Here is a 9,864-nt window from a genome sequence, read left to right as displayed (position 1 = left end):
AATATCACTGCCTTGGTAGGGCCGATGCTCGGTTCTGCTTCCTTCCACCCACGGCCCTGAAGAGGAGAGGTCAGTGCAGGCACGGAGATCTTCTCCCTCCAGAAGTTGTCCACGGCTCAGAGCTGGTCGGGATGCCGGGAGAACCAGCCAGGTTCTGAAGAAACGGGGTCAGAGTTCACTTTTTTTTTTTTTTGGTTGTTTTGTTGTGTTTTTTTTTTTGGTGTTCGTAGCGACGGTGACTTATTGAGACATCCCAAACCACCTCACGCTTGAGAAAGGAGCGAGACTTTATTTACATAAAGTCATCTGAATCGTTGCCATCCTGTGGGAAGAAAGAGAAGCGGGATGGCTGTGCGCATTCAAATGGAAAACGGCGAAGCGGTGCGCTCGGCAGGATTTCAGGTTTGCCATTTATCCTGGACTCCTGCCCTCTCAGCACAAACACCGCGAAATCGGAGCGGACAAACACCCGGGAGCGGCCCTGGAGTGGGAACAGCCCTGAGCGAGGCCCTGTGTTGTGAAACAGCGGCGGTTGTTTGCTGATCCCTGGAGGAGGCAGGGGTCGGGCTCACCCCAGCAGCCCCAGGGTGCTCGCCAGGAGGAAAATCAGGGATTCCTGAAAGCCACATCCTCCGCTGACAGGGAGTTAGGGACTAGGACGCGAAAAATGGATTTTAAGCTGAGGGTCACCGGGCTGACCTCCAAGATCTCCTTGCCGAGGACCCCCCCAGGTGGGAAGGCGCACGCGAGGCAGACCTCAGGCCAAGCGGTGCACACCAGGACCTCTTCCGAACCAGAGCCCTCCTCTGACCCAGCTCACTTCCCTCCTGCTGGCCCGTGCTCCTCTCAGCTGTGACACCTGCCTGCTCCCTGCAAGCACGTCGCCTCAAGCCTTCTCTTCCGCCCCTCCGAACCTACACCCATCCCTCCCTGAGCCGTTGGCCCGGTAGCTCCGGTTGGTTTCTCGTCAGAAGCGTGCGTCTTCCACCTCCGCTAAAGCAGCAAGGTGGCGTGTGCAGGTTCTCTGCCGTTAGGGAGACCCCCCTGCTCACGTTTCGGGTCACTCCCCGACAGCCTGCAAGGCTGGAGCCCGACTTCAAGCTCCTCCTGCTCCTCCTCTTGGGTGGGAAGGGGATTAAGGAGGACTTTGCGCACGTCACCAGCAGCACAGGCTCCACCTGGGCGACCCGGGAGCAGCAGGGCCCCCTCAGAAAAGCGAGGGGAGAGGCAGCGTCCTTCAACGGGAAGGGGCAAGGGAGCTGTGCTCTGCCACGCAGGAGGCGCTAGAAGCGGACCGCAATGCGGGAGCTGCCCCGCCCCAACCCCGCATTGAATTTCAGCCGCCTGCAAGGTTTCTGTGGGCATCGGTCGGCTCCTACCTGGTTGGAGGACATGTTCTCAGCCTTCATTAACGACGAGTAGCTCCTGAAAGGAAAAAAATCACATTATCTTACAGGATACGTTTCCAAAACCCACCGACAGAGGCATTTTGATAAAATGGGATCGAGTACCAGAAAAGCAATCTGGTTTGCCTTTCCAAATTCAGCCAGGCTGGACCGAATATTTGCTTATCTTGTCCTCTGCGGGTAACTAAAACAACCGGAGGAAGCGCACGCGCTGTGCAGACTCATTCTCCACAGCCTCTGCAGCTTTGCCCAGAACCCACCAGCTAAATCCTATCGGGAGGCAGAAAACCCTTTGCTTTGGGGGTGGCGAAGAGGCAGCTCCAGGGAAAGGCTCAGCAGGAAGGCAGAGCCCTTACTCAGTAGCACGGACGTGCCTGCTGCTAGTTTCTCCTGGTTTAGTTTGCATCTCTAAACCCTTTCTGATCTTTCCGTGTGCTGAACCCTCGAGTTTTTCGAATTCCAGTCTCGTTATCACTCACACACAAACAACAGCCTTCAAAGCAAGCCTTCGGGGCCGGCCGGCTGGCACGTCCCGTTCTGCACAGGGCAGGCAGGAAGGGGGGGGAAAAACGAGATCCAAACGTTGCCGCACGTTCGGCGGCTGGATGGCAGAAAGGTCAACGCGACATTTCGAACCGCGTTCTGGGCTTCGAGGCGACTGTTTGCAGGGGAGAGCTGAGGATTCACACGCGTTTCCCGACGCTGGGGACGCAGCAGGAAGCTGAGCGGCCCTACCTACGGCTCGGGGCTTTCCACGGCCCGCGCAAAGCTGGAGTGCGGTGAGGCTGCTCCCACCCCGCAGAGGGAGACAAGCGGCTTGCCCAACTTCCCTCGAGTTAGCAACAGATTTCGAAAGGCGCGGTTCCTTTCTGTGAACAATGGCTTACCATCCAAGTTTATTTTAGGCAAAAAAGGGGGAAATGCGTTTATTGTATGGACAAAGGAAACCACCGGGCCATGCAGACATCGCTGCAGCAGGTCAGCTGAGCGCTGAGTAACGCCGGGCCAACGATTGAACAAACTGCTGACCCGCGACCGTCTCCCAGCGCTGATGAAAAGTGCAGAAGTTCAGCGCTGGCACTGCGATTTATCACTCACCTAAGCTCTTCCAGCTCTTTCTTCTTCTTCATCTCTTCCTTTTCCTTCCGCTTCATCTCTTGGATCTGGGCTTTCTTCTCGTTCCTCTCCTCTCTGTCGCGGGCTTCCTTCTCGGCAGCCAGGTCTGGGAAGCGCTCCGCTTTGGTCTTCTCGAGCCGGTTCAGAATCTCGTTCACCTTCTTCTCCACCGTCAGCATTTTCACCTGGGGAGTGCCAAGAACCGCGACGCCCACAGAAAAAAAAGCAAAATCCTTTCGTTCTGGCACTCGGCCTACGGGAAGGAAACGCCCCACCTCCACTTGCCCCATGGCTGAGCCCCACACAAACAGGCGCTCGGGAAAACCCCCGCCACCCCCGTCCCAGCGAAACGAGGCCGTAGTGCAGGAGCACACAACTAACGAGCACGAGCATCGCGAAGTACAGCGGCGGGACTAATTCGCCTTCTTGGCGCAGGCCTTGACAACGGGGCCGGGAGACGAGAACGGGCCCCTGCCGACTCCTGAGGTGGCGGCAGCAGGTCTCTGCAGACCACGAGGGGAAGAGAACATCACATGCTGCTCGCTCTGCGCTTTGCAGGGGGTTCTGCGTTTCCTGCCCTGCTACAGACTTGTTTTGGTCAGCCGTCAGCGGCTCTGGAGAGCTTTCTGTCCCAGCAGCCATGCCATTTAGGCACAGCGTTATCTGGGGACACCAGCTCAGGCTTGGGGACGGCTTAGTACACCGCCTTGACCCTACAGAGCTCAGCAGCTCTGCTTTTTCACAGGTTTAACAAATGCAGAGGGAGCTCTGGGGTGAGACAGCTCTCGAAGCAGGGACAGCAAAGCCGGAGACAGACACGACCGCATCGCTGCCGGAGGGCTGATCCAACCGACTGCTCACGGGCAGGCTCCTCAGGGCCAATGTCAGCGGAGAGAAATCCCAGGCGAGAGCACAGACGGACGCGGGTGCCGCTGGGCGTTAGCGGAGACATCACGCACACCGCGCTGCTCTTTGGGAACATCCCGGACAGGCCTCGCGGCCGCAGGCGTCACCTCGCCGTGCTGAGGTGAGGCTCAGCCATGGATTCTCAGCTCGGGTATGCCCAAACACGCCCTGAGATCTCTCTCACGCTTTAGGAAGTAGGTCATTCCCTCGCCTCAGAGCGAACGCTGAAGCCAAGCCACCCAGCTGCTAGCAGGGAAGCGTCACAGCCTGCCGCCAGGCCGCCCTCCAGCGAACACTCACATCCTTCTGCCTGTGAAAGCCGATCTGCCCCACGTCCATGTCCGCGGTCTTCTTCAGGTTAGTCCACGGCGTGTACACCACGTTGACGTTGTTCATCTTGCAGCCTAGGAAGGAGGAGAGAGAGAAAGGAAGGAGACGCCGGCCCCCCCCCGCCGAAAGCAGATTTGAAGTCCTCCAGGCGAACGCAACCGCCGACGGTTGTTCTCGTCCCACCCGTCACTAACTAGGCAAGAAAAGAAGGAAAAGGAGAGGTCCTTGCAGCGCCCCGGTGAAGGAGAAGAACGCCACACCGCCGCCGGCTGCAGAAACAGGAGCGCTGCAGGCAGGGCTAACGAGCTCCAGATGGAGACCCCGTCCCTGCCAGAGGAGCGACCGCTGGGGAAGGGGGGGCCCCAAGGCGGTGGGAGAGAGGCGGCTGCGAGGCCTCCGGCTCAGAGAGCAGCGCGGGGGCACAAACGGCAACGTCGGAGGTTTAAAACTCCTCCTTCTGGCAGCCCCGGCAGCTGTAAGCGGCACCTGCCTCCCGTAAGAGCAGCGCAGGCTTGACAGAGGACGGCAGAGCAGAAGCTTGGCGAACACTCGATCCAAAATAGCACCCCCCCAGCGCGGAGCAGAAGCACGAACGCCTCCCACCCAGCTCCAAGCGACCTCCCGGGCGCAGCGTTACCTTGGATGCTGTTAGCCTTCACGAGGTGGGCGCAGTCTATCAAGACTTCCTTCGGGATGTCGTCCACCGTCTGCCCCTGCCACAGAGGGAGGCGCCGTCAGCGGCTTGCCGCGGAGCACGAGGGGCTTCGGGGACCGAGGGGCACCCGAAGACCCACCACGGCCAGGCCGTGATGCCCTGCGAGCGCACCCAGAGCTCCCGCACTCCCTGTTCCACACGTTTTTTTTGGAGTTTTCCACGTTGTTTTTAAGGAGGCTCGAAGCAAGGCTCTGCTCTGCTTTCCCCGAAGGGCTTTAGCAGCTCACGGGAGCGAGGAGGGCCTCGCGCAGGGCTCGCTGCGGGGTGGGACCGTGCAGCCCCTGGGCAGGTGAACGCTAACCAGGGCCCTTTAAACACGCGTGCCGTGGGCTCACCTTGTGCAAGCGGAGGTACACGTGGGCAGAAGAGAGCTTATCCACGTGAAACCTACAACATAAAACAAAATAAACGCATTTAGCGGGAGGTAAGAGACGGCAGTCACCTGTCCCGACGAACACCGCAAGGCAGTCAGAGCTCCTCCTCCTAGGAACGCCGTTCACCTTGACGCGAGGCTGAAAAAATTAAAACAAAAATCCTTCCCCCCCCCCCCTTCTTACTAAAAACGCTGCCCCACGTGCAGGCAGCCCTCACAGGATGAGCCCTCCAGCACCGACACGTGAGCTCTCCCCTGTGCTTTCTGAGCCCCCTGCTCCCATTCCACCGCGCCCCCGTCAAGGAGAAGCGCGTCTAAAATGTGCCAGACGTGGTGAGGAGAACGATTCCCAGGCAAGCTCCACAGCAGGACCTGCGCATTGCTCTGAGACGGACCGAGGGCACCGGAAACTCACCACGGGTGATGCTGGTGTGAGCTGTAAAACACCAAAGGGATTGGGAAAAGAAAACTTGCGTGGCTCAGGCAGTTTGAGGGCTGATCTCAAGGTCACTCCTAAGTAACGGCGTAGACATACCCTCAGCTATCTCGTGATACACAAGGTATGAGACAGAACATCGGTGTGACGCCGCTAAAACGCCACGTTCCTCAGCCCGAGAAAGATTTCTTCTGCCAGAGAGGAAAATTCTCCCGTGCCAGTTAGCTTCCTGCTGACAAAGTGGCCGCGCAGAGCACGCTAGCTACCAGGTTGTCACACAGAGGGGAGGCACAAGCACGGCTGGCAGCTCCAGTTCCACCACGATGCCTGAACTCCTCCTGGCGAAGGCCTCTTTGAAGAGCCAGAAGCGCAATCTTGATTCAATCCCGATTTCAGTCTTGATTGAAAGGGGATTCTGGCGACAAACTGAGAGCAGCAGCTGCAACACGCCTGGGCTGCCCAGCTGTGCCTGAAGCAGGCTCTTGCACAAAAAAAAAAAACCAAAACACCCTCATCTAGGGAACCAACAGACCGCTCCAGCCAGCAGAGATGCCACCGCCGGCTGCCAGCAGGAGGGGGAACCCCCCTTCTCCTTTCTGCCGAGCCAAACGCGAACCGAAACCACGCCACAAACGTCCGGGCGCTTCGTGTCGCCAGCCTGAGCCACTCGCGGCGGGTCTGAGGCCAGCGGCTTCGGCTTTTACTTGTCGGGAGGCAAAAGGCCCAAATCCCCCGCTCCCGCTCTCTGCCTCAGCCCCCTGAGGCTGCAGTGGCTGCAGGACGGGCCCACGGTGAGACTGAGCACACGCGGAGGGGAAGACAGCGGCGTTCCCTAGGCACAGCATTTACTGCTGCCCGAAAACCTTCCGGCTCCGTCCCCGGGTTCCTCCGCGATTTCGGCCTCACGTGCTGCTGCTTCCGCTCCCCCCGTCCTCCGTCAGCTTTCTGGGCCCGCTGCCTGCCCTCGCCTGCACACGGAGGTTTCCGGAGCCGCTCCCTTCGAAGCGCCCCGGGGGGCCCTTCCCGTTCACCCGCGCCCGTTTCCCAGGCGCGGGGAAATGAAAATCAGCACCAAACGGTGCCCCGGCACCCGTCCGTGGCTCTGCCGCGACCCACGGCCACCCCGGGACTGCAGTTAAAGGACCGAACAGCCCGGGGAAGGGGAGACCGCGGCACCCGCGGGAGCCTGAGGGCGGCGCTGCGATCCCTCAGCAGCGCCGGGGGGCAGTTCGCTTTGTTCGGTACCCACCAGATGTCTTCGGGCCAGCCGTACTTGATGAGGTCTTCATCTGCGGGAATAAAAGCGTCACCAAACCTGTCAGCAAACCCAGGCGCCTGCCGAGGCCCCACGAGAGGAGAAACCAGCCACGACGGAGCAGGGGCAGAGAGGGGCTCCGGCGCGCAGGATGCCAGGAGCCGCCGTGGGGGCGAGGCTGAGGATCCCCAACCTTCCGCCCCTGTTCTAGCGGTTTTCTGTCACGACGTTTCTCCGGCTGCGCGGGGAGACTTTTAGGGAGAGCCCTCGAAACAGCCAGGGGAGCGCTCTTCCCCCAGCGAGCCCCCCCCCGGCTGCACACCGGCTGCTGCTGCGCAAACAGGACCGAGGGGGAAAGTTCCCTCTGGTTCCCCTAGAGGAAGGGACAGGGGAGAGAGCTTCCGGAGCACGAACGCTCGCTGGGAAGAGGAAAAGCCCGGGCTGATTTGCAGAGGGTTACCAGACACCACCAGGAAAAGGTGCTCTGTCTGTCTGTCTGCCTCCGGGCAGCCCGGTTCTCACCTCGCTGAAGTCTGCGGGAGCGGCCGAAGCCTCGGCTGCTCCGCCTCGAGGATTCCCGAGGTCTGCCTGCCCTAACTAACGGCGACCCAGCGGGTTGCAGAGGGGTGAGTCAGAATAATCTGCAGGAGGGGATGAGGTTTCAAGCAACACACCGCAGCCATCCGGCCCCCAGTGCCCTCAGGAACCCCAAACCTACCTTCAGGCACCCCCGCTTTCGGCACACTTACTTTCGTACTTATCCTTTCCCATGTAAATGGTGTAAACGGCAGGAGCAGCTGCGGGACAGAGAGAGGAAAACAAGTCAGGAGGGGCTCGGACGGGCCCCGGTGTCAGGGATCAGCCCCAAAAACCCCGGGAGCAGCCCCAAAAACCCCGGGAGCAGCCCCAAAAACCCCGGGAGCAGCCCCAAAAACCCCGGGAGCAGCCCGCCAACGTCCCTCGGGGAGCCCGCGAGGGTTCATTTTTTTTTCCTACGGTTCCGTTGAGTTTGAGCGGTGCCACGGCCACCCGCCCCGGTGCCGCGGCGAAATTTGGCCTCCCCTGCCACGGACCCGCGGGTGTGAGCGGGAGGGGCCGCTGGGGGCAGGAGCGCGGCTGCCCACGCCCACAATTTCCCGCGTCTTCTTCTCGGCGACGTCGCGGGACGGAGAAGAATCCGCACGCAGGCGACCGAAACCGCCCCCAAACGCCATCGTCGGAGAGCGCGGCGTCGGCTCCGGCGTTTCCAGAGGCACCAGAAGAGAAAACACCTCGCTGCGTGGAGGTGGGACGGCTCGGATCCCGAACCGCCCGCCGGTCCTGTTCTTTTTGGGGGTATTCGTACCCCAAAATCCGGCGTCGGCGGCACCGAGGCCAGACAGAACTTCCCAAGTGAAAGCGACCGCCGTTTTAATTGCGTTTAGCCGAAACGTAACAGCGTCGTACGGCCGGGGGGGGGGGGGGGGGGGGGGTCAACGAGTGGAAAAAATCCGCTCCGGACACGCGGGAAGGGGAGGCCAGGGGAGCGAGAGCTCACCGCGGGCACAGGCACGGCACAAACCCGAAATAAAAACGCTCGGGAATGAAGTTTCGGAAGCAGCAACTTGCGGAGGACGCCGCCAAGAGGGCGGGGGGGGAGCGCGAGGCTCACGTTTACGCCATTCGGCTCCCGCGTGTCGCAGCGCGGGGGCTTCCAAACGAACCCCAAGGGGCCCCGCGCGCCCCCCCCCCCCCCACCCCCCCGGCCGCTGCGTCGGGCCCTGCGGAAGCCGTTTTGTTCCCTGGGGACCAGCTCAGCCCAGCGCGGCCCAGTTGAGACCAGTTTGGCGCGGCGCAGCCCGGTTTGAGCCGGTTTAGCCGGGTTTATCGCAGCGGAACCCGGCTGAGCTCAGTTTAACCCGGTGCAGCCCAGCACAGCGCCAGTTCGCCCAGTTTAGCCCGGTGCAGCCCAGTATCACGGCTCCAACGGAGCCCGGTTCAGCACGGTTCGGCCCAGTTCAGCCCGGTTCGGCACTGTTCGGCCCGGTAAAGCCCGGTAAACCCTGGGTCAGCCCGGTTCGGCCCAGTAAAGCCCGGTAACGCACAGCTCGGCCCCGTTCAGCCCAGTAAAGCCCGGCTCGGCCCAGTAAAGCCCCATTCAGCCCCGTAACGCCTGGGTCAGCCCGGCTCAGCCCAGTAAAGCCCAGCTCGGCCCCGTTCGGCCCACTAACGCCCAGTCCGGCCCACTAACGCCCCGTTTGGCCCGGCTCGGCCAGGTTCGGCCCAGAAAAGCCCAGTTCGGCCCACTAACGCCCGGTTCGGCCCACTAAAGCCCACTAACGCCCGGCTCGGCCAGGTTCGGCCCAGAAAAGCCCGGTTCGGCCCACTAAAGCCCACTAACGCCCGGTTTGGCCCCGTTCAGGCCGGGTCAGCTCAGTAAAGCCCGGTTCAGCCCGGTAAAGCCCAGTAACGCCCAGTAAAGCCCAGTTCGGCCCGGTAAAGCGCCGCAAAGCCCGGTTCAGACCTGTTCAGCCCGACAAAGCCCAGTTCAGCCCTGTTCAGCCCAGTAAAGCTCGGTTCAGCCCGGTAAAGCCCTGTTCAGCCCGGGTCGGCCCCGTTCAGGCCGGGTCAGCCCAGCATAGCCCGGTTCAGCCCGGTTCGGCCTGGAAAAGCCCAATAAAGCCCAGTAAAGTCTGGCTCAGCCCGGTAAAGCCCGGAAAAGCCTAGTTCAGCCCGGTTTAGCCCAGTTCGGCCTGGTAAAGCCCGGTAAAGCCCAGTAAATCCCGATTCAGCCCGGTTCAGCCCAGTAAAGCCCGGTTCGGCCCCGTTCAGGCCGGGTCAGCCCAGTATAGCCCAGTAAAGCCCCGTTCAGCCCAATAAAGCCCGGTTCAACCCCATTCGGCCCCGTTCAAGCCGGGTCAGCCCAGTATAGCCCGGTTCAGCCCAGTAAAGCCCGGTTCGGCCCGGAAAAGCCCAGTAAAGCCCAGTTCAGCCCAGTTAAGCCCAGTAAAGCCCGGTTCGGCCCGGTAAAGCCCCGCTCGGCCCAGAAAAGCCCGGTAAAGCGCCGTAAAGCCCGGTTCAGGCCGGTTCAGCCCGGTAAAGCCCGGTTCGGCCTGGTAAAGCCCAGGTCAGCCCCGTTCAGCCCGTGCCGGCCCCGCGCTCACCGCCGGAGGTGAAGTAGAACACCATGGCAGCGCCGCCGCCGCCGCCCGCTTCCTCCAGCTCCTGCCGACGGGGGCCGGAAGCGAGCAGTGCGCAGGCGCTCGGCGCGACGCCGCACGCGCAGTGCGGTGCTGGAGGCGTCGCTCCGCGCCGTGCGCATGCGGCGCCCGGCCGGAAGGTGAAGCC

The 9,864-nt window shown here is 61.6% G+C and overlaps 1 protein-coding gene across 2 annotated transcripts; it reads right to left on the bottom strand.

Moving 5' to 3' along the window:
* Positions 1 to 220: 220 nt before the first annotated feature.
* On the bottom strand, positions 221 to 9,838 carry CCDC25 (coiled-coil domain containing 25). 2 transcript variants are annotated; one of them, XM_040552273.1, is made up of 9 exons: positions 9,681 to 9,808; positions 7,287 to 7,334; positions 6,532 to 6,571; positions 4,809 to 4,860; positions 4,396 to 4,471; positions 3,729 to 3,832; positions 2,505 to 2,707; positions 1,380 to 1,425; positions 221 to 322 (listed from the first exon to the last, which is right to left on the bottom strand). In XM_040552273.1, exons 1-9 carry the CDS (start codon positions 9,703 to 9,705, stop codon positions 293 to 295), a joined length of 624 nt encoding a protein of 207 aa, XP_040408207.1. In that variant the 5' UTR covers positions 9,706 to 9,808; the 3' UTR covers positions 221 to 292. The 2 variants fall into 2 exon arrangements, with proteins under 2 accessions (XP_040408207.1, XP_040408206.1); XM_040552272.1 differs by lacking the exons at positions 6,532 to 6,571; positions 7,287 to 7,334 and having other exon boundaries at positions 9,681 to 9,838.
* Positions 9,839 to 9,864: the final 26 nt, after the last annotated feature.

This window comes from Cygnus olor, chromosome 3 (assembly GCF_009769625.2).
Source record: "Cygnus olor isolate bCygOlo1 chromosome 3, bCygOlo1.pri.v2, whole genome shotgun sequence".
Taxonomy (NCBI): Eukaryota; Metazoa; Chordata; class Aves; order Anseriformes; family Anatidae; genus Cygnus; species Cygnus olor.
This window is presented reverse-complemented; position numbering and strand designations above follow the sequence as displayed.

Coding starts and splice junctions, on each gene's coding strand:
- CCDC25 (XM_040552272.1), bottom strand. CDS start 9,838: ATGCGCACGGCGCGGAGCGACGCCTCCAGCACCGCACTGCGCGTGCGG. Junction 4,472..4,808: donor TGTACCTCCGCTTGCACAAG/GTGAGCCCACGG, acceptor CCTCTGTGGCAG/GGGCAGACGGTGGACGACAT. Junction 2,708..3,728: donor GCTTTCACAGGCAGAAGGAT/GTGAGTGTTCGC, acceptor GGCACTCCCCAG/GTGAAAATGCTGACGGTGGA.